The 19,008-nt window shown below is 38.9% G+C and overlaps 1 protein-coding gene across 12 annotated transcripts in view; it reads right to left on the bottom strand.

Annotated features, from left to right (window-relative positions):
* MAP4 (microtubule associated protein 4) overlaps positions 1 to 19,008 on the bottom strand; it is a 156,705-nt gene that overhangs the window by 104,589 nt on the left and 33,108 nt on the right. For 11 of the 12 annotated variants that reach the window (XM_015591711.2, XM_025048916.1, XM_015591714.1 and 8 more), the window contains one exon: positions 4,300 to 4,541. In XM_015591711.2, coding sequence (XP_015447197.1) covers positions 4,300 to 4,522 — 223 coding nt within the window. In that variant the 5' untranslated portion in view covers positions 4,523 to 4,541. Of the gene's footprint in view, positions 1 to 4,299; positions 4,542 to 4,720; positions 4,743 to 19,008 lie in introns of those variants that run through there. The other variant, XM_025048917.1, reaches the window with a different exon arrangement.

The raw sequence follows: 19,008 nt of genomic DNA on the forward strand, positions 1-19,008 counted from the left end.
CGTGCGGGTCTGTCTCCAAAGATGACCACCAGATAGATGCTCCCAGGAAAAACTGGAGGCGGGGCGGGAGACCAGGGAGAGCTGCCCTGTCCCCAGGGGACCGTGCTCCCCTTTCGGGTGCTGGAGGAAGAGTCTCAACCCCAGTCAGCCCCAGGGCCCACGGGAAGACCCAGGGCAGCTGGGCAAGGAGGAATAAGGAAATGCCCTCTTCGCCTAGGGGAGGAGCAAGAAAACATCCCAGCCCAGGATTCCACACCAAGACCATGAGAAGACCCCATCACTGTACGAGGGAGAGACTCAAACCATGAGATGCACGCACACAGGACTGAGCTTACACCAGGACCAAAACGCGAAAGTAAAAAAAAAAAACCCTGCCCTCTGCCAGGCGGAACTCTTCTGAGAAGTGGGGGACAAGAGCCTGGAGACACATCTTTCTGAGGCGCAGGTGCACAGAGGAGGGAAAAAGCTCAGAGTGGAGCAAGAGCACTGAGCAAAGCCTTCCAGCACCTCGGTCCCCAGTCTAACTATGAGGAAGGGAGGAACTTGGAACCTGCAGTGCACTGAAGACAAACACAGAAACAATAACACCCAAACCTAGCTCAGCGCCTGCCTACATCAACTCAACCCTTTATGTCAGTGACCAAGTAATAATAAAGGTATTTCCAGGCATAGATACTTCTCGTCTCAGTGTCTACTGTTTCACATGTGAGGTCCAGCATTTACTCAAAAACTAAGAGACACAGAAACAAAATGCCAGGGGAGAAAGAAAGAAAAAAAACATTACCAAGAGATAAAACGATGAGACTGAGAGATGACCCAGATGTTCAAATTACGAGACAGAGATTTAAAATAATTACGATTGATATGTTAATATCTACAGTGAAAGACAGAAAGATGCATGAATAGATGAGGTGGAAAATAAAGAGTCAAAGAGAAATGCTAGAAATGAAGAAGAGAAGATATTAAAGATAAAGAATGTCACTGAGCGGTCTTCATTAGACTCAACACAGCCAGGGAAAAAATCAGGGAACCTGAAGGCGAGTTAAAAGAAAGTACATCAAATTAGACATAAAGAGAAGAAAAAGAGGGAGGAAAAAAAAAAAAGAGCACCCAAGAACTGTGGGACAACATCCAAGAATCTAAGCAAAGAGATATTTTTAAAGATAACAGCCAAATAATTTCCAAACTTAATGAACCACATTAAAGCACAAGAGAGCTCCAAGCTCAGAGATCAAGCTCAGAGAACTCCGAGCGGGACAAATGCCAAGACGTGACCTAAACACAACATATTCGAACTGCTAAAAACCAAAGATGGAGATAAAAACCTGAAGGCAGACAGGAAGGAAAAAAAAAAAGGAATAAAGATCGAGATTATAACAGACTTCTTATCAGAAACTATGCAAGTAGGAAGACTAATTTTCCCTTAAATTATTAGTGAAAGAAAAAAGTAGCACAGAATATGACACCCAGCAAAAGTATCTTCTGAAAGTGAAGGTTCGTTTTTCAAATAAACCAAAACTGAGATGACTGACTCTTAACCATTTCTATACAAAGAAATGAAGAGTACCTAAAATGGTCAAAGTTAGAGTAAATGTAAAGGGCGTTTTTCCAAATTTTTATTCATTCTAAAAGATGACAATATGAATCAAAGAAAGTAACCACATAGGTTACTAACATTCGGTGTGTCAGACAACAATGCAAAAGATTAAAGAGGAACTGGACATTGTTCTGCATGGAATTTTACACCGTACATAATATTACTGGAAGGCAGATTGGAAGAAATTAAAGGTGTACACTGTAAACTCTAGGTCAAATGTGAAACAATTTTAAAGAGAAATATACATAAGCCAATATTAGACTTAAAAATAGAATCATAAAAAATATTCAATTAATCCAAAAGCAGACAGAAAAAAAAATAAAACCAGAATTAAGAACAGATGGAATAAAAAGCAACTAAAGTGACAGACTTAAATCCAACCATATCGATAACACATTAACTATAGTCTAAACACATCAATTAAAAGACAGTGGTCTTTAGATTGGATAAGAAAGCAAGACTCGTCCATATTTTGTATATAAAAAACTCCACTTTTATTAAATACTTAAAAGGAACTGTGCTGAGAGCAAGAGGAGACAGGTATGTCACGCAAACGGTCATCAGAAGGAAACTAGGGCAGCTCCTACTAATACACGACCAGGATTAGACTTCAGAACAAACAATATGAGGGTTAACTCATCAAGAAGACGTAACAATCTAAAAGGATATGCACATGACAACAGATCTCCAAAATAACATTCAATAAAAACTGATGGAGCTGAAGGGAGAAAGACACAATCCTAAAAAATTACATGGAGACCTCAGCATCTCTCTCAGAAATCACTACAGCAAGAGATACACAGTCAGCAAAGATACAGAAAACAAACACTATCAACCAACAGACGTCACTGGCGTTGGTAAGAGTGTTTCACACACTAATGGTGTCATACACATCATTTCAAGCGCTCACAGAACACTGACCATGACGGGCCAGACTCTGGACCATAAAACAAACCCTGACAAACTGAAATGAACTGGAATCTCAGGGGATGTCTTCTGACCACAACAGAATTAAACTAAAAATCAACTACAGACGGACATCTGGAAAATCCCCAAATATTAAGAAATCGACATACTTCTAAATAACCCATGGGTCAAAGAGGAATTCACAAGGGAAATTAGAAAATACTTTGAATAGGATGAAAATAAAAAACCTAGCATATCAAAATCTATGGAACAGATCTAAAAGCATGATTAGAGGGATATTTATAACATTAAAAGCTTATTTTAGGTGGTTGCCAGAGGTAGAAGTTGGGGAGTAGGGAAAATGGGTGAAGGTGATCAAAGGGTACAAACTTCCAGCTATAAAATAAGTGTCACGAGGGTGTAACGTACGGCGTGGTGACTACAGTTAATAATCCTGTATCGTATATTTGAAAGCTGCTAAGAGGGAAAGTTCTCATCACAAGGCAAAAACAGTTGGAATTGTGTAGTGAAGCATCGTTATTATCCAGACTTACTGGGGTGATCATTTCGCAATATATACAAATATCGAATCATTACGTCATACACCTGAATCTAATGTTGTATGTCAATTATATCAATTTTAAAAGTGTTTAATTTAGAAAAGAAATGTTTCGAATCAATGATCTAAGCTACCAATTTAAAAAAACAGAAAAAGAAAAATTCAACTCAAAGTAAGCAAAAGGAAATATTAAAGATATGAGCAGAAACTGAAAATAGAAAAATAGGAAAAAAAGTATGAAACCAAAAGCTGGATCTTTTAGAAGATCAGTAATTGACAAACTCTATCCAGACTCATCAAAAAAAAAAAAAGAGGACACAGATTACCAACATAATGAATGAAAGAGAGGATTCATGACAACAGATCCTATAGACATTAAAATAACAAGGTGATAAATACAGTTTTATTTCCATTAATTTGACAACTTAGAGGAAGCAGACCAATTCCTTGAAAGATACAAACTACCAAAGCTCGCTTGAGAAGAAAGAGACAATCCGAATAGTTCTGACATCCCTTAAACGAAATTGATTTGAATTCCTTGTTAAAAACCTAACAAAGAAACCTCTGGGCCCAGAATGGTTCACTGACAAAGTCTCTCAAACAAACATTGAAGAAAAAACATCAATTCTACACAATTTCTATTCTAGAAAACCTCTCAGCTCATTTTATGATGTCAGCATGACCTCAATTCTAAAACTGGACAAAATCATCACAAGAAAACAATAGACAAATATCCCACATGAACACAGATGCAGAAATCCTCCTATCTTAACAAAGCTGAACCAGCAACATGTAAAAGCAGCAAATCTCTTTTAAAGGGTTTAATCATGTTTTAATCCTGACCTGGGATTATTTTCAAAGACAAGTGGCATCTGATTCCATTCTAAATTAAGTCTTGATGTAAATGCAGAATTTTATGTATCTAACTTTCCAAACCTACTTTCAAAGAAAAGACACAGCAAACAATTTAATTTAGGAAATTCATAAGCAGATCATACAGATGTTGAGATATTACAGAAGAAATTTTAGGATGAAAAGTAATCCACAGCTTCATAAACACACACTCTACTAAAGGGTAATGTTAACCTACGTCCTTGGTTTTGAATAAAGAAATTCAGATAAAGAGAAAGTTACTAGCCTCAGTTCAGTTTCCTCAAGGTTTCCAAGATTACGACCCAAAGCATAATCCCCAATCTATTTTCTGAACCTATATATCCCGTTTGGGTTAGTTACTTACCTTCAACCTGGCTAGTATCTGGGCATGGTTTCTTCTTTGCCTCCAAATTCCCGGTTTTCTCATCAACATCCAGAAGAGGAATGTAGTCTGTTTTTCCGACAGTTTCTCCCACGACGTCATCATAGGCCTCTGCCTCCAGTGTGGCGATAAAGTCCCGTTTAATCTCGGCCTCAATTTCTGGAGGTGGTTCTGTTAACGCATCTGCAAGACTGAGGTCGGCCATTCTGCACCACTGTAACTGCCTGGGGAATGGGAAAATGTTCTATGATGAGTACCGTACAGGGAAAAACACTCCTAGAAACTTCTGTCAGTTGTTTTGAAAACAAAAAAAGAAAAATTAAAATCTAAAAATTTAGAGCTAGAAAAGACTCCCTTCATTTTACAGATTAGAAAATTAAAGCTCAGTAACAAACAGTCTTACCGAAAGTAAATACTTTATTCTCACATCTCTGGGAGGTGAACTGAACACGTGCCGTTATGTCCCTTTCATTAGTAAGAAAAAGGAAGTATAAAAAAAAGTCAATTTATCTAAGGTTATACAGCCAATACGACTCAAATCAGGTCTTTTGATTTCAAGTCTTATAACCCTTTCAACTATTCCATATATCTCCATTTCCAAATCATGTCCCAAAATAATTCCTAAGAACAATAAATAAGGTCAGATTAGATTAGATTTCCATTTTTAAATAAAATGGCTTTATTATTATCAGACAGATGAAGTCACATTTCTTGACCAAAGATTGTGAGTATGGGCCTCATCTTGGGTTAAGTACAGCTTCTTCACAGATCACTGTGGTTAACTATGTCAACCAAACTACACTTAGCCCTGCTGGCACAAAAAACACAGACATGTTTCCTGAGTTAGCTAAGGGAGGTAGTTCCTCTCTGTGGTCACGGACATTATCATCTTTAGAGAACAACCAGGTTGGTTCTCGATTTTCAAACATAACCTGAAATTAAGAATGATAATCTAGCATAGGCAAAATTGTAGGTGAATAGCCAAAAAATACAGAAAAATGTAGTAAATAGTACCAAAGGGCCTGCAATAAGTTGAGCTCCCAGTCCATACACAGCTCAGTAGGAAAAAAAAGTAGGCAGAGTAGCAGCTCTGCTTTCAAAGTCTTTTGTAACAGAGTCTCTAAGAGACTCATACGGACATATGAGCACAATCGGGTAAATGTAAATCAATTGGAAATCAATTAGTGTAATGGCTGCTGCTTATTCGCACCAACACCCACCACCACAGGGTCAAACCCAAGACTGGAGTTTGGCCAATCAGAAGATAAGAAGAGAACGCCTGGAAAAGGACCATTTCATGACCATATTCAGGAAGGAAGGCCACACGCGCGTTTCAGCTGCCCCGGCTGACTTCTTTCTCAAGTCCAAGTGAGCAACCTTCCGACCTTTCTTTTGCCTAGTCAATCTATTTCTGTTGCTTGCAAACAAAGATTCTCAACTAATACATATAGTCTTTCCCCAACCGAAAATTTGAAAAGCCAAATGTACTATGATTCAAGCCACTTAATGGTCAAGCTCACCTTTCAAACTCTCCTTCACTGTCTACCTCTCTCCAACAAATTTACTAAGAAAAAAGAAACACACAGTAAGAAATACAGTCCTTCTATCTTCGTCTTTGTCATACTCTCTCCTTCTCCCACTTTTCCTATCCTGCACTACAAATATGAAAGTCATGGGCCTTTTTAATCATTATTTCTTCTTAATTTCCCCCACGGACCAAGCTGTGCGGCTACCACGATTACAGAATATACGCAAAGCAAATACATCTAGAACTTCGAAAAATCGAAAGCCATCCCATCCCCAGTTCTCAAGTCCAACACCGAAAGGCTTTGATGTAACAGAGTGGTAGCACAGAGGCTTAAGGCAAGTCGATACAAAAAACCAGACCAGAATAGATTTTAAGCTCGGTTCTACTACAAAGTACAGAGGGGATAAGCCCAGGAACAAGACCTTCTAGGCAAGTGTCCAGAAGAAAAAATAATAACAACATCTGTCCAGCACAAGGAATGTTGGGCGGGACGGGTAACATCTATACAAGGGTTCGGTGAAAACATTCACTACATATTCTTTATATTACATAGTTACAAGTTAAAACAAAGTACTAAGATTTGGAAAGATAATAAATATTGAATTTGTATAGAGCTCTAAATAAAATCTTTCCAAAAATGTTAATGATAAATTTGAGCCGGCTTCCACGTGCCTAACTTTTTTATACGAGGTTTCCTATTTTAACGCCTACCGTAATTCCTGATCAAGATTTTTAAACAATGATCTTTTCAAATGCTAGGTGGACCCATCATATAAAAGGTCCCATCATACAGTAGAAAGAGCTTTTTCTTCGATTCCTTTCCTTAAAACAAATGTTTAAATTTCTCATGATTATGCTAATAAGTTCCTAAATCATATCTTTCTTATCTACTATTTCAAAATAATGAAATCTGATTCAAGCATGAATAGATGTTACACTACTAAGCATGAATAGATGTTACACTACTAATTTTAATAAAATTTGACTTCTAAAGAAGTAAGAAAGGCTAAGTATCACTAGTGATTCATTTATAACTTGACTTTCTGAAGCCATAAATGATGTCACTGAAGTCCCAGTAATTCGATTAAATTCACTTCTGTCTTTAAAATGTCAATTAAGGAAAGGCATTTTTTAAAGTCAATAATTATCTGTCAATGAACATATCAAGAATCATTTCTGCATAAACTTTGGATTCTCTTTTTAAATTCATAAACTATTAAAATTTTGCTCTGGACAGCCAATGCACTTCAGTTTCAAACAACAGAGCAGTATTCTAATCCCACTGTGTCACATGCAAAGTTGAAAGCGAAAGGATTAGAGTGGCTCTGATTTAATGGGATTTAGCATTTTGATAACATCATTTAATGTACAGTCTAGATCCAGCACAACTTTTATATGTGAGCTTCCCCATAAATAAAAGGATTACTTAAATCTCAGGTTTTTGAGCATGAAACTCTTTGATGCTAAAGTCTACACCTTCTTGTCATAGTAACCATCACATGACCATCAATAATACACAAACTTAAGCAATGTGTCTGTGAATACCTTATTCATTTATCACTTTAAATATTTTATCCTCAATATTTTGTTTAAAAACTAAACACCATTTCAAAAAGGGTATAGATTTATCAATTTGTAAACAAAAATTTTTATTAACTAATGTTGTCTATAATGTGAGTTTGTGAAATGTGCATGCTATGCTGTACACTTGAAACAAATATAATACTGAATGTCAAAAATAATTTAAAATTTTTTAATGCGTATACTAATAGCATTATTCAGGGTAGGATCTTTTCTATTTTGCTTCATTAGTCTCAAAGTGCAATTTCCACATAAACTGAAACAATAAGTAATTCTATAATTGTGTGAAGCATTTTGGTTTTAGGTATAATAGCAAGATCCTGTAACTAGTTTCTTGAACTTGATCACAAACTGATATAACCAATGCCATAAAAGAATTTTGTTTCTTGTTTTGAAACTGTAGAAAACTTAGAAAAGGCAGAATTGCTTACTTCAGTTGTGTCTTTTGCAGTGAGGTTCAGGCATGGTTTATCTGTCACTTGTTTTATTTGAAATTCTGTCATACCAATTAAGACATTTAGGCAAAGAAAACTGAAAATTATCAGAACATGAATCCAATTATGAGAAAACCCTCTTTATACTCTCTCGTTAAAAACTTAAACATTTTAAAAAGAGATATTTAAAAAACTAATATTGGATATAAAATAAAAATATTCAATTAATCCAAAAGCAGAGAAAAAAACTAGAATAAAGAACAGATAGAGCAAACAGCAACTAACAAGATAATAGATTTAAATTCAACTGTATCAATAATCATATTAAATATAAATAGTCCAAATTCACCAGTTAAAAGACAGATCCTTCAGAATGGATACAAGAAATAAGACCTCACTTGTGTAAGGTCTACAAGAAACACACTTTTATTCAATATAAAAAAAGAAATGGTGAGAACGTCGAGAAATTGGAACCCTCGTGTACCACCGGTAAGAAGAAAAAATGGTACAGCCACTAAGGTAAACAGGATGGCAGTTCCTCAAAAAATTAAAAATGGAAATATTATATGCTCCAGAAATTCTGCTTCTGCATGTATATTTAATACAATCGAAAGAAGGGTCTCAAAGAGATATTTGGACATCCATGTTCAGAGCATCATTACTCACAATAGCTAACATGTAAAAGCAATCCAGTGTCCATGGACAGATGAATGGATGAACAAAACGTGGTACATCCACAGAATGGAATGTTATTCAGCCTTAAAAAGAAAGGAAATCCTGACGCAAGCTACAACATGTATGAACCCTGAGAACATAATATTAAGTGAAATAAGCCAGTCACGAAATGACACAAATTGTATTATTCCACTGACATGAGGTATTTAGGATAGTCAGACTCGGAGACAGGAAGCAGAATGGGAGTTGCCAGGGACTGGGGGAGGCAATGGGTATTGGGGACAGTTTCAGGTTTGCACAGCAAAAAGCGTTCTTCAGATGTACCTAACTAATGCCACTGAACTTTACACTGAAAAATGGTTAAGACAAAAGGAAAGGGAGGTTGAAAGAACAAGGACAGAGAAAGACATGCCATGCAAACACTAATCAAAAGGAAGCTGGGGTGGCCACGCTAATATACAACAAATCAGGCTTCAGAACAAGCAATATCACCAGGAATAAAGAGGGACGTAACATAATGATAAAGGAGTCGATTCATCAAGAAGATATAACAATCTAATGTGTTATAATGTGTGTGCATGTAAACTACATGCAACAAAACTGGCAGAATTAAAAGAAGAAAAAATGTCCACAAATACAGACAGAGATTCCAACCCCCTCTCTTAGCAATCATTCAGAACGAACTTTCTTCCTTAGTGAGGAAAATCGATATCCTTTTCTAGATATTGATTTTAAGCTGGTTATTAAGAAATAAAAAGACTCAGAAAGAACCTCTGACCCTCCCCGCCATTACCTGCCTAAAGGAATTCAGAGAGAAAAACTTGTTCAGCATCATAATATAAACTAGACGAGGCAGACAGGGAGAAATCTAGGGAAGCCTCGTTACTGAACTTCTTCTGTGTCCCACTGTGTCCGGATGACACGGCAAGAATTTGTTCACCACGTGTGTGCTCTTTCTCGTCTACCTGTGAGTCGCCTACTTTCCTCTGAAATCTCCGACTCCTGCTTCGCTCTCCTTTGTCCAGATCGGCATATAAACCTCAACTGCCCAATGCGTCTGTCTTCGGGTCTCATATTCGTATGACACCCCCGCCTGTCCATAGTAATAAATTTTGGACATTTTCTCCTATTAATCTGATTGTCTCATGTTAACTTATTCGCTCAGCTAAAAGAACTCAGAAGATGGGAGGAAAGTTATATTTTTGATTCCACAACTGTATTAGTGTTTGTCTTATGCAAGTAGCCCATTATGATGGGAAAAGGCACAACTGTAAAAACTAAATGCGCTGTAGGTTTTTAAAGCTTAGTATAAAATCCGTCTTTCAAAAGAAAAACTTAAATTGTCTAATTTAGTCTTTCTTAGACATCCACTATAACATACACGGGTTTAAGCAAGTGGTAAGAAAAACAGGAAGCCATGACATATCGATTCGCTGAATTCAATTAAGTGTTAATACATACAAAATTTTGAAAAATCGAGTTTCTGAGGTTGTGAAGCTTACAATGCCCTTTAATGAACGACTATGGTCTTTTTTTTGGAAATAACCTTTTTAAATTTCCCATAACAAATAAGTCTTTTAAAAAAAAGCCTATCAAAAATCACACTTAGTTTAATTGTTGACACTAAGGCAGAAAATACATAAATAAATCAAAAAGAATAATGGAAAAAATTAACAAAATAATCCTATTCAGCAACATCCAATAACTATAACAATAAAGTTAAACATAATTTAGTCAGTCATTAGAAGAAAAATAGTGACAAGAGCCAATTAACTAAAAAAAAAAAACACGCATTGAGGGATTTTAGTTACAGCATCATGAAGTTGGTAAATCCTATCCACAAAAAAGAAAAAGTATAAAAGTGGACAAAATCGTCAAGATCAGTCGGTTCAAGGCCCCAGAGTCAACAATTGCAGAAAACAAACTGAGCAGCTTTCGATTCTTACAGTCTGCTTTGGCTGAGAACATTGAGAGTCTATGGCCCTGTCTAGAACTGTTCCCATCTCCAGCCCACCCTGTGCCCAGCTTTCCTGTGGGAACTGTACAATTAGGAGTTCAAGTATTATTTCTACTGTTACGAATATCTGAATGGTCACTTAAAAGTCCCCACTGCAGCCATCGGTACTAAGTGGCATACCTGTGACCCATTTATAACACATGAGTATGGGTGGGAAGTCCTACTCTACACACCACCCAGGCTACTCTTCATATAAAGTAATACTGTCACTCCATGTCCTGCCAGGGAAAATGACTCATTAAAGAACTTTTTAAAAGCCTGATAAATTCTAATGTCAAAGGGTTCCATAAAAAAGTAATTGCTTTTCCCTTTTCTATCTATAACCATTATTACCTGTTAGCCTATGAAAGCTATAAACTACATGCAATAACGGCTGTCTATCGTTAAAGCTTCATAATCAGAGCATTTGAAAGGACATCTGTACCATCCTTAACAACATAAGAGCCCAATAGATTTATTTTTCCCGGAAACATATAATTCTGACACTTATTTTATGCAATCTACTCAATTTCTTTCTAATTTAGGACACAGGTGAAAATACAGAAAATCCAGTAATTTATCTGAGAGCAGATTCTCAAAAGGCAGCTTTTTATCCATTATAATCTTTCTCTCTCCCCCACCGCCACCTCCCAAACCACTTCCTGAGCTGAAGTGTTACTCATGAAATACGAAAAGCAGCTTAAGTCATCCAAAGAAGGTAAAATTGATAAAAAAATTCGTTGGAAAATGGGAAGGTCACTTGGTTCTGTGTGCATCTGGCCAAACGGCCGGGTCTGCGCTCAACACAATTTAGCTATTCTTTTGTCACAGCATATAAACAGAAGTATGATTTAAACACACACACACACACACAGTATCTCCTTACAAAAATGACCCTGTAAAAGCAACGCTAGTGTTGTGTTGTAAGTGAAAGCACTGGCGTTTTAACTAGAAGGCCCCGGTTTTCAATTAATTAAAGAGATTACCCAATTAGAGAGTCTATTCTAAAACATGTATGATAAATTCCTTAAGTGTTCTACACATTTGTTTAATTGGTTGTGCAAGTGTTCTAGAATTCATTTTAATATGTTCATGAATAAATTGCTTCCCGCACTGACAGACTCATTTAAGGTCACTTAATAGTCATTTATGCCTTATAATGTTTAGCTATGTAGTTTATGAACAAAAGGACAGGACACAGTGTTATTCTCCAATCTGGATACTCCAGAGGATACAAAAATGAACCCTCCTGAATGAAACTATCTACTGTTAAAAAAACCTCTCCCGCTATTTATACTATTCATCTTTTACTCATACAGATAAAGTAAGTTAATTTTAAATGGACTCGTTAATAGGAAGCAAGAAAAGAAAGCTGGGTATAGAAGTTTCTATACTTCGCTGAAGCACTAGTTTAATCTCTCAGCTGGAGCTCTGAGCGAGTCATCCTCCAGGCTTGAGTTCCCTAATCTGTAAAATGAGAATGGTATGTCAAAATGATTCTTGGGCTTGATTACTCTGCAGGCTTCTTGCAATTCAGTTTCATCACTTAAGTTAGAAATAGACAAACAAACTTCGTATAGATCCTCGATGTGAATATAAATTCACACTAGTGAATTAGTGAACTACTTTATCTATCAAGCGCTCTCAATTATAACTGGGTTCAGGTTTATGAAAAGCCTTTTGGCAGAGGGAGAAACTAAAAAACTCGCCATGCACAGCCCTGTTTGAGCAAATCTGACTGCAGTTTAAGAAACTCCACCCCGTTCTGGCTAACACCGAAGGAGTCTCGACACCGCTCTGCCAGAAAATAAGCCCATATTATTTAACCAGGCACCAAGAGAACACAGGGTTTGAGCCTAGCGCCCGACATCTGATCACAGCATGCCTGCAGTGGAGCTGCCTGGTAAGAAGGGTTTGAGAACAGCCACACCAAGGCAAGCGGAACCGACGTGACATGACATGACGATGAAGCACAGAACAGAATTCTGGACTCCTGACTACCCTCTATTAATAGCTGGGTGCTCACAGAGTAAACAAGAATACATGATGAGGTCACAAGCGCTCCCTCTGTTGTATGGTTTACCTGAGATCGCAAACTCTGGAGTTAATTACGGAACTAAAAATATTTTCTGGGTCTACGGAGATTCAATAGTGTTCGTACCTAATTTAAATACACAGAAGCCTGGGCGACTTTTTGAGCTCCCAGAAGTCCTCTTGAAATTTTCAGGTCAGTCTTATCCACAGCCACTCAGGAGCTGTGCTCATTCTGTCTGAGGAGAATCAGCCACTTAGTTCGCAAATGGCCCGCTGCTGCCTCTGCCTCCCCCATCCACCTATTCCCATCCCCGACACGCTGCTTGGCAGCTAAAATGGAAGAAAGTAACTCATGAGAAGGGAGAACAGAAGCCTAATTTCACTCAACACACTCAGTCACTGTTCGTAATCACGGTCATATTTTTATTTTACTGTCACATGAGCCAAACGTCTACCAAAATTCATTTGCAATAGCCAGCGTTCTTTTCTAAAAAGTAGAGAATCCTATTTCACAATTTAAAAGGGGGTAGGGGTTGCATACACCCCCTAGGACCACCTCAGTGTGAATTTATTTCTTATCGAGTAGCTCTCTTCCTAATCCCAGAGACAAATTCCACTGAAAGTTTCTGAGTTTGGGGCTGTTGTATGAAAAAGGAGATAAGTGATTTAGCAACATGGAACATTTCGGGGAACTAGGCCCATCCGGGTAAGGTACCAAGTTGGGAGAGGGTATTTGGGACGAGCAGCCCAGGAGGGAAAAGAAAAGGAGGTCTATCACAACGCCAAGGGCAAGCTTGACGTCTTTCAAAATGCGACCTTCTGACACTTTTGGAAGAAAGGTACAAACTTTCTTCTCAATTACCAGGACTAGTTTAGAAACAAAATGGTCATTTGATAACACTGTTATCTAAGGGAAATGCATTCTGAGTTCCAAATAACCAATTTAATAAAGAAATGTTTAATAACGATTCTTAAAGGTAGGAGACCGATCATAATGCTCACTTAAATTTTTCTCTGTGATAAATATTATATCTTGGTTTTTTCGGGGGGGCGGGTAGAGGGATGCGTTACAAACAAGACATAGAACTGTTAAGATATGTGGGCTAATACTGTCTTCTATGCTTCTTTTTGCAAGACTGATTTAAAAGACAGAATTCCAAGGCCAACGCCAAGCCGCTGCAGCAGAACATTTGGCCACGCTGTGGCCAAAATGCGGGGCTTGCTTCTCAGGCTTGGATAAAACCAACATCTCAGCCAGCCCCAAAGACCGTTTAGGATCTGACATGCTTAGAGGGGTAGCCTGCATCATAAAGATTTCATATTCAACATGAGACTTTTCTTGTCTGCCGAGCAAGCTTGCAGGTACTAAATGAGGACTTCATTCCTCAGATTTGCTTAATTTCTTTCTGAGGCCTATTGCACACATCAAGCTGAACCTTGTTTGTCTGGTGGCTGTGCTCTGCTTTCGATTTTTTTAACTAGAAAACCTTGATTTATACTTCCAATCAAAATGGTATTTCATGCGAAATGAACCAAACCTTTACTACGGCCCTCCAGGGGAACCAGCTACCATGTTATACGGCTCGCAGGCACATGTGATCCCCCAGGCTGCTCTGAATTTCTCCTGCTCCTCCCCAGAACCAGACAGGCAAACGGCAACGGACAATTCAGCAATATCTTGACTATGCAGAGCAATAACCTCCAAAGCCCCTGAGGAATATATTAACTCCCACCCCCAGGTGTCTCCCTCCACACTTCAAGGACAACAGCTGTACTATTACAGACTGATGGAATTTCCAGGCTCGGCAGGGTTCTGTTCCTACCCACCATTTGTCCTGTTCGTCACAGGATAAGTAACAGGACAGAGCCCTTGATTAACGAGAATAGCTGAGGCCATCACCCAGCTGACACATTTTACCTCCACGTCGTCCCCTAGACAAAGTTCCTTTCCCACTGCTATTTTAGGGAGACCTGTTCTCTGAATATGCAAACGCTGCATGCACAGGCACACACGCGCGCACACACACACACACACACACACACACACACGAACACTCACAGCGGGCTGAAAGCCTAGCTGGCTTACTTACGAGAACCATCCAGGCAGCTTGTGTTCAGTCCTGACTGAATATTCTTTATAACTCTACACAGGCACCTGCCTGTCACATTTATGTCCAAGAGAATTTAAATCTATTTCCCCAAGAAGAATAATCCACACTAGATACCTCCCACTGCCAGCCATGTGATACAGACAGCACGTCTGCTGAAGTCTGGTGACGTGGGCCAAAACCAAAGCCGACAGTGACACAGCACTCGCATTTTCTGCCACGGCCGTCCTGAAGAGTGAATCTTCGATTTTAGCTCAGTGTAAAATGAGAGTGAATTTTAAGATGATTCTCGATAATACCTAATGCCACCAAATTTTGAAAAAGAGAAAGTACTTTTTTAAAACTTTACTATTCATCCCATGTATTCTTCCTCAGTCTAAGTAAGACAAAAAAAATTCAGTTTCCTTACACCAATCCAAAAATTATTTCTAACTACTTAACATCTCTGACGCTCCTTTAAAACCGCCAGTTCAAATCACCTAGAACCCAACTCCCTCAGTTTAAGAGATGACAAAGAAAAGGGAACCAGAGTAAACAAGACACTCATAAATGAAGCGGGGACTGAGGAGCAGCCTAAGGGGAGGGCCGGGGAACACCAGAAACAGAAGCAGGGCGTGACGAAACTGGCAAAATCTTAGAATTGTATAGTTTCTGCCTTTATCTGACACAACATCACTAAACTTCAAAATTGATTTTTTTTTTTTTGCCCTGACTTATCTTCTTAAAGGATGAAGGCAATTGGGAAGAGATCTAACACCAAGAAAATAGTCCAGTTGATTTAAAAGGACCCCAATACCTATTTTAAAAAAAAACAAAACTCCTTAGTGTGATACCAAAGCCACACAATCCTGTCACCTACCACAACCATCGGCAGCTTTCCACGTAGGACCTCCCTATATTTTAGTCTTATAGGACCAGCTGCCATTTTAAAAGCATACCACTGACATTATCGCTGTATACCCTTTCCAGGGGCTCAGATCAAGCCACCCCAGGATGTGCCTCAGCATGCGGATTATTGTGAGCTAAAATCAACCAAAATCCTATGGGTTCAAGGCAAACTTCTGCTCCTCTCCTTAACTATCTAGAAGAATTTAAATTAGGAGCCTGGCCCCTGCTGTGGCAGGGCAAACCACTAATCACTGAACGTGTGTGTGTGCGCGTGTGCGTGTGCACGTGTGTGCGTGCGTGCGCTGTCCCTGCAGTGACCTTGTGAACCCCCGAGGCGCCGAACCTCGTCCCCAGCTGAGTGTCTCATGCATCCCGTTTTCCCTGTCTCTGACGCTCTCACATATGTGGGGTTCCCATATATATGTGTGTAATCTGGCCATTTTTCTCGTGTTAATCAGACTCATGTCTACTTGATTAGAACGGCCGGAAGAACCTTGAGGGGAGAGGGACGTTTCCTCCCCAATACCTTGCTGATGTCACTCTCCACATGTGAAATTCTCTTCACTCACTCCTTGTCGAAGTCTCGAAATCAAGGCCCACACCCTATCACCTTTCCTGATTCCTTTTAGAATCTGCTCTCCTGGTGCCATTCAGAACCAACATATCATCAGTACTTCTACTAGCACAGGCTAATCTGTGCTGTCGTCAGCTGCATATACCGGCAGCTCCTGTAAACTACTAGATCTCAAAGGTCAAGGGCCATGTCTAAAATATGTATATCTTCTCTTACTATATTTATTACTTTACACAGACGATGAGCCCAAACGACAAAAGCCAACAAAACGACCGGTTTTAAAACATTACGATGGAAGTTAATTAATAAAAAGCATATCTACTCTGAAATGAATCAGAGATGCCGAAACTACAAAAACTCTTCGGAAGTGGAAAAAGAGTAGATTCAAGGCTTGAAGGGTCATCACTAATTAAGAACATTCACCTCATTTCTTCTACTTTCCAAACATGCCTTACACCAGAGCAACCATGGAGAGAAAGCCAACAGGGAGTAGCCATCCAAGCCAGCTCCCCATGCTGGTCATCTTATCATTATTAGGCAGAGCAATAAAAATAGCTCCCTGCTTTTAGTAAAGCATAACAACATGATGCAATGCAGTAGAAACAAACTGGTTTTTATTCCAGAGATCAGCTAGCACTGTATAAACATCACTGTATAAATATTAAAACTTATAATTATTCAAATGTTTAGTCTCTATAGCAGTGACTCACGTGTCTGTCCAGGAGTAACAAAGTATGTTATGCTAAGATTATGTAGTGCTGGAGAAAACAGATGAAGGGAAGAGTATTCACACTTGATCGACTCTTAGCTTTTGAGAACTGTATTATTTAAGAAAACACAAATCAAGTAAAATGCATCTCTCTCTAAAGTTCAGGGCCACAGTATACCCTATTTTATTGCATATCAGTGAAGGTAAAGGAAAATGGAAGCTAGAACTGAGATAGACTTGTGTGCTCATAATTCTAGAATTACTCATTTTCAATGTGTCTCTTCCAGAGCCCCCCTTGGACTCTGAGTTCCCAAATGACAAGGACATATTCTTTTTTACCTTTTATCCTGGGCACCTAGTATAACAGTGATATCTCGTAGGTACTCATTAAATGCACATGCATCCTGCTGGCTGTGCTGTTTTATATCATGACACCAGCCTTCTCTTGCTGGGGTTGACATTTACCCAGCTACGAGGACTCTCTGGGTCTTCCACTGTTGGTCCTAGGACAGAATCAGCACTGGGTGCAATAGCTCAGCTCTTATGAGCAGGAAAGAGGAAGGCGCGACCTCTATAGCAGTACTTAGTAGGCATTTTGTAGAATGACCTTAGTGGCGATAAATGCCTTACCTTTAACATAAAAGTACCAGACAGATGCTTTCAAATAGAGAAGGGGGAAAAAAGCCTAGAAGTAAAAATACTATTAAGTGAAAACTGAACAAGCAAAATGAAAAGTCAAAGGAATCTTCCAAGTAATTATTAACATAACTTTTAACATTGTACCTGAAAGAGAGGTAAATGTCTACTCTACGTTAAATGTGAAAAGCCACTGGAACCGAATCATTTGGAAACAGAATTGGGTCATTTCAGTTTAAGAGCTGATTCTGAAAGGCACCCACGATTGAGAGCTACTGAATCCATCACCGACCTACCTAATAATTAGAGATAAGTTCTCTGAAATGAAACAAAACAAGATTTGTAAAACTTAACACTAGAAAGAGATCGAGTTCTCTCTTGTCAGGCGAGCAGGTGTTTTCCATCCAGTTCACCGGAAGCAGAGCCTGAGACAGGGATTCTTACACGGGTGATCTACTGATCTGCCGAGGGAGTGCCCTCAGGACAAACCTTGAAGAGGGAAGGGAAGCAAAACTGTGGTTGTGGCTGAGATCAAGCCACCACCCCCTCTCAGGGAACCTATGAAGCACAGCCACACTGCGAAGTCAGTGCCACCATGAGGTCTGCGGGCCAGGTTTTTGTGACCCTCCTCGGGCAGTCATTGGCTAAGGACCATGTGTAGGGGAGAAGTTACTTCCCAGGCATCCCTGGGGGAGGTGGCTCCTATCTGCTGCTGCCCTTGACAGGAAACACTCACAGCAGCGTGGGGGTTACGAAAGCGGGGATGTGCACTGGCTGGTAAAGGGGATCCAGACGGGCCACCAGCAGATCTACTACAAAAGGGCCACACACTAGATGGTGTAACTGTATAAATATCAAACAAAATAGACTGAGCAAAAAAAAAATATATACACACACACACACACACACAGCTAGCAGATCTACTACAAAAGGGCCACACTAGATGGTGTAAGTGTATAAATATCAAACAAAATAGACTGAGCAAATATATATATATATATACACACACACACACAGAACCACTACATATGGATATTTAATTTATGACAGATGTGACACTGCAGAACAGGAGAGAAAGAACTGTCTTTTCAATAAATGGCGCTGTGTCAACTGGGTATCCAGTTATTAGAGGAAATATATCTCGAGCTCTACTTCACACTGTAATCAATTCCAGGTGAATGGCAGGCCTAAATGTGAAAAATAAAACAATAAAGCTTCTAGAAGACAATCTAGAGAATATCTTCATGATTGTGGATAGACAAAGACTTCTTAAACATGTCACACATGTCACTAACCATAAAGGGTTAAAAATGATAAACTGGACTACATGAAAGGTAAGAATTTATGTCCATCCAAATATACCATTGAGGAAAAAAAAGCAAACCACGAAGTTGATATAGAAAGAACTCGTATGTGGGATATAAAAGAACTCCTACAAACCAAAACAACAGTCACCTCTTATAGGAGACCATCCAAAGAGCCAATAAGCATATGCAAAGTGCTCAATATTACTAATCATTAGGGAAAG

The sequence above is a fragment of the Pteropus alecto genome, unplaced genomic scaffold (genome assembly GCF_000325575.1).
Source record: "Pteropus alecto unplaced genomic scaffold, ASM32557v1 scaffold156, whole genome shotgun sequence".
NCBI lineage: Eukaryota > Metazoa > Chordata > Mammalia > Chiroptera > Pteropodidae > Pteropus > Pteropus alecto.